The 4882-nt window shown below is 30.8% G+C and overlaps 2 protein-coding genes across 4 annotated transcripts in view; both read right to left on the reverse strand.

The window, feature by feature from the left end:
- The window catches only part of LOC100166593 (alpha-(1,6)-fucosyltransferase-like), a 29707-nt gene extending 25993 nt beyond the window's left edge, over positions 1-3714 (reverse strand). The window contains exons 1-5 of one of the 3 annotated variants that reach the window (XM_029486546.1): positions 3499-3714; positions 2591-2844; positions 2486-2507; positions 1110-1463; positions 548-743 (exon numbers count right to left, since the gene is read on the reverse strand). In XM_029486546.1, the coding sequence (XP_029342406.1) occupies positions 548-743; positions 1110-1463; positions 2486-2507; positions 2591-2829 (811 nt within the window). In that variant the 5' untranslated portion in view covers positions 2830-2844; positions 3499-3714. Of the gene's footprint in view, positions 1-547; positions 744-1109; positions 1464-2485; positions 2508-2590; positions 3103-3498 lie in introns of those variants that run through there. The other 2 variants (XM_029486545.1, XM_029486544.1) reach the window with 2 other exon arrangements.
- A 21-nt stretch (positions 3715-3735) lies between these two features.
- Positions 3736-4882, reverse strand: part of LOC100571849 (alpha-(1,6)-fucosyltransferase-like) — a 2989-nt gene continuing 1842 nt past the window's right edge. The window contains exon 3 of the mRNA XM_029486549.1: positions 3736-4882. The gene's annotated coding sequence lies outside the window, so the exon portion shown is untranslated.

A 4882-nucleotide genomic window follows, 5' to 3' on the forward strand; every position in this document is an offset into this window, starting at 1 on the left:
ATAAATCAATGAAATAGTTCATTATGTTTGCATGGTTGCGGTATACATTTACAATAGTTATAAAATAATACTAATCCTGTAGTGAGGTGGATGGGGACTCTGGTCCATTGCCACTCGCATAAAGACACACTTCCCTATATTTTAATTAATTTAATTATTTTTAATCATTGCATAGTACGTGTCAGTTTGCATAAAAGAGAATTTTTTTGAGATGGGGTTCTAATCAAAAAATGTATTTCTATTGCATTTGTTTTATTATTACACATTTAAATAATGATATTGATGATATATATTAATATATTACACATAATTTGTTGCTTAAGTTGGTAAAACAAAAAAATATTTTAACTTAAGTTTTCTTTTATCATATAGTACCTAAGACTACTTGTGGCGCTGGTAGGAGGGTTTGACATTGTTTATAAATGAAAAAAACATCCAAATAAGAGAAATTGAATAATTTTTGAAATACTTTTATAGTTGTAAATGTACGTTGGAAATATTTGGGTGTGTTTGTCGTTTGATTAATATTTATCAACGTTTCATGTACCTGGCCAATGTGAAAATGTTTCACCATCCTTTGACGTACACGTGTCGCTAAGGGGTAAAAATAACTTTTCAAAACCACCGCTAGTAAACCGCCAATTTCCAGGATTGTCTATAATCATTGTCCTCTCGGTGGCGTAGGCGACAAATAAGCACTTGACGAAATGGTGTACACGACATCCAAATCCACACCAATTTGCCTGAAATTATATAATTGCCAATATAATTCAATATTATAGTACTCAACCCGGCATTTTTCTTCGGACAATTAGTCACGGTGTCCGGAGAGAAGTGGTGGTGGTACTTATACTACCTAACTAAGCAGACACCTACAGGTGCCCACTAAAAAACTGCCAACCCACAGTTAAAAACCACCCAATAGCCTAAATGGCCGCGGGTTAATTAATAAAAAAAAATAGTATTAAATATAATGATACATGAAAAGAACTTCTTAAATTAAACTTATTAAAATTTTCTTTATTTTAGGATTTAAATTGTATTGTCTATATAAAGAGTGAGTTTAATAATTTACACTTAAACAGAATAGTTGGATTGAACTAACTTACGTAGACAAAATTGCACAAGAGCTTTTTAGCTTTGGAACAGTCAGGTGGATTCTGCGTATGTTGAAGTCTCTTTTGGACCAGTCTACTCAAAGAGCCAAACTCTTTCAACCTCCACTGTGAATAACCGTCGACATCGACCAGCTTGGCTACATCTCTCAATAACGATCTATAGTGTTCGTCGACCATAGTTTTCATATCAGAAACGTTTGGTTTCAAATCATCGAATTCGTTTGCCAACGATCGTAATGTAGAACTGACGTAATACCAAACTTCTTTCGTGTTTGAATAAATACGGCGACGCAACAATTCGTACTCTTCAGACGGGACGTATAACATTTTACTTGTGTTCTTCATCTGTAAGATGAATAATTTATATTGACATATATTATTATTTCACAACGTCCGACTGTCCGATTCTACTTTAAAATATTTTATTCTAAAACAAACCAAAATATATTTTCTAAATGTTTATTTACGCTACGATTTTAATTTTCAATGTGCCGTTAATTTTAACGTTTATAAATAAACGGAAGGCGTTGAACGTTTATTAAACCTACTGTTTTCTATAAATTAATGTGAACATATTGTATAGATATTTAGTGAGCCAGCACTTCTCAAAAAATGCCGGTTGGTAAAGTGGAAACCCCTAAATATTCCTGGTGGTAAAATGGAAATCCCCAAAAGTGCTAGGCGCGTATATCACACAACCAGAAACTTGAACCTATACCACAGTCCTTACAAAACATACAATTTTGGTTAAATATTATATTAATATTATAACCTTTATGCATGATGCTTAAAATAAATAAAATTTAAATGTCTATTAAAGTTTCTTTTATGAAATATTATTTTACTCAGAATAGTCTAGTTGTTGCATAGATATCTGCGCCACCTTTGCTGTGATCGATAAACGCAGACTCTCAGGCGCAGAACCTGCCTTACATACATTTTGAATACCACTTTTAAGCAACACATTTTGAATTCCAAAGAAGCATAATATATTTTGATACCAATATCTACATCTTACATTATTTCGATCATTAGTTCGTAATGCCCCCCCCCCCCCATCCAAGTAAAAAAAAAATAGTAAGGGTACGCAAAAAAAATAAAAATAGTAGGGGATGGGGAGATCCGTCGCCCTGCGCATCCCCCATTCGAGCACTGACACATCGTGCGTCATTGCGTCATTGAAATTTCAGTCTCCAATTAGTGCAGACATCATCCACGACTGAATTAGCTCATTTCCTGCCATTGCCACACAATATACTATTTTAGTAAAAAAAGCAATATGAACTTTTGTGCATCATGATAATCTGTGCGTTTTGGTATAATTAAAATATAAGATAAAAAATACTGTAATAAGATGGCTTGTGTACATTTTTTTCATCGAATCTCAATCTAAAAACATAAAATATAAAAGTAAACGATTATTATATTATAATATTCCATTTTATATGATGCACAACTTCAGCAAGACGTACTTTTGAATTAGATCGTTTCTTATTTCAGTCAGTTCGATGTTGATTCTCCGCTCCTCGTCGAGATGTTCAAGTGATATGGCAAACGTTTGTTCTAGATCATCGGTGAAGGTTTTTTTGCAATTGAAATAAAAAGTCACATAAAATAAAACGACTAATACGAGGAATGAGAACATAAATATTCGCTTCCAGAACTGAAGATAACATTTGATCATCTTCATAATATTCATAGTTGATTTCATGACCGTGCCTGAAGTCTGTATATGTAAGACGGTAAAAATGAAAATCCTTTTATTATTCGATCATAGTCATAGTTTTAGCGGATCTTATGCCTCGGAAAAAACAAACAAACAATTTATGAAAAACTGAGAAAAACCAGTTTTTGTAAAGGAATTTAATATGCCTAGGTACTATACAAAGAATTACGATTTAGTTGTTTCATTGTAATTAATAAATATTATTTCTGGGTACTTGAAACTTTTAAAATAATTAATTATATTTTATACACAGAATAACATTTTTAAATGCAAATCTTTGGCAAAAATCAAATCTACCATATTACTAATGTATAACAGTAAAATAAATAAATTAATAGTAATAATATAATACATTTTTATACATAAATATATTTAGTTATATTATAAAAAGAAAAATAATATTATTTAAAACACGACATAATATTTAAAAAAAACATCTTAGACTACTATAGTAACCAAATATTTCAAATAACTGTAACCCCTAGCCCACGTTATGATGCGTTATAATTCGTATTATTTTATTTTAATTATGTAGATTGAAACTCAAAATATGAAGATCCCCCAAAGAGTCGAAACACCGTAACACTGCAGCACGACTATCCAAACGATGCATAGGAAATAGAGAGATAATTAACCTAATTTCGAACTACTTACCGACAGATTTATTTAAATCAAAACTGTATATGTAGGTACGGTGTCTGATTTCACGTAGAATTTCAATGAGCGTAACTTTAAAATACTAATGTATTACTTGCGAGGCCCTAAAGGCGGGTACATTGTACAACTAATTCAGAAAAAACGTTATCCGGATGATCGCAAACGGTCTTTGGAAATATTATTACTCTGAATTATTATAATTTTATTCGTTTAATGTTTCAATGTAAAATACGATCACTCGTTCACAACCGTATATTATTACATAGGTGGCTTCGATACGTGTGAAATGTGTAAAACTTATCCTGTACAAAAAAATACCTACCTATAAATATTATATTTTAGTATTTGCACAACTTTATAATTTATAATGTTCAACGTGTTTAATTATAGTTAGTAAATCAGTAAAATTTATAGACTGGTTCTGTTTTTGAAAACGAGTCAACACCAATGTCTGTTGTAGGTACAAGGTAATTATACTTCCTATACTACCATCAGTGCACTTGGCTCTGTCAACTAATTCGAGGGTTATAGAAAAAATATGAATAAAGCACTTGGTGTATTTTTTAAAGTAGTTCTAAGTTTTTTTTTTCTTTTTCAATTCTCTTATACATTTTTACGAATATTCACTAAATCGTTGGTTAAAATCAGTCGGTTTTTAATCTATAACCTACAAATATACGGACATTGCCTTAGTTGTTGTACATTTGATTAAATCGCAATAAATCAAATATTATTTTTCGAGTCAGCTAGTTTACAGGAAATTAAATTTTGTAATCAATGTCAATCCCTATATTTTATTATAAATAAAGAATTGTTCGATTTTCGTGAGTCAAAACGAAACTCACGTGTGGACTGTGGAGCCATTTTAAATCATCTTAAATCAATTGAGGGGGTCGAAAGAATAGCTAAACAATATAGTATCACATATACTCATAACGTAGAAACATTCAGATTGACCATATAAAGAGTTTGGCGTATTGACCATTGTACCAACATAATCAGCATACGATCAAGATATATTAATCTAGGTAGGTATCTTTACGTTTCATGGAGTATCCTTGTAAGTTCCCGAATTAATAAGACTTAACCACTAAGTCTACTTATTATAACCACAGCTCATTGCTTAAAGTATAAATTATCTGGATAATGACTTACGATTGAATACATATTTTTACATATTTAAGGTGGATATAATATATACATTATATTGTTAATATGAATAAGGCTTACAATTTCCGGGAAAATGTACTTTTCCCATTTTTGGACCATACCTGTAACATAATACACATCGAACTACTTTTACTACCTATAAGTTTTTTACACTCTCAATCTTCATTACAATGTTCCCAAGTTATAATAATATTATATATTATGTATTAGT

Source organism: Acyrthosiphon pisum, chromosome A1 (assembly GCF_005508785.2).
Source record: "Acyrthosiphon pisum isolate AL4f chromosome A1, pea_aphid_22Mar2018_4r6ur, whole genome shotgun sequence".
Taxonomy (NCBI): Eukaryota; Metazoa; Arthropoda; class Insecta; order Hemiptera; family Aphididae; genus Acyrthosiphon; species Acyrthosiphon pisum.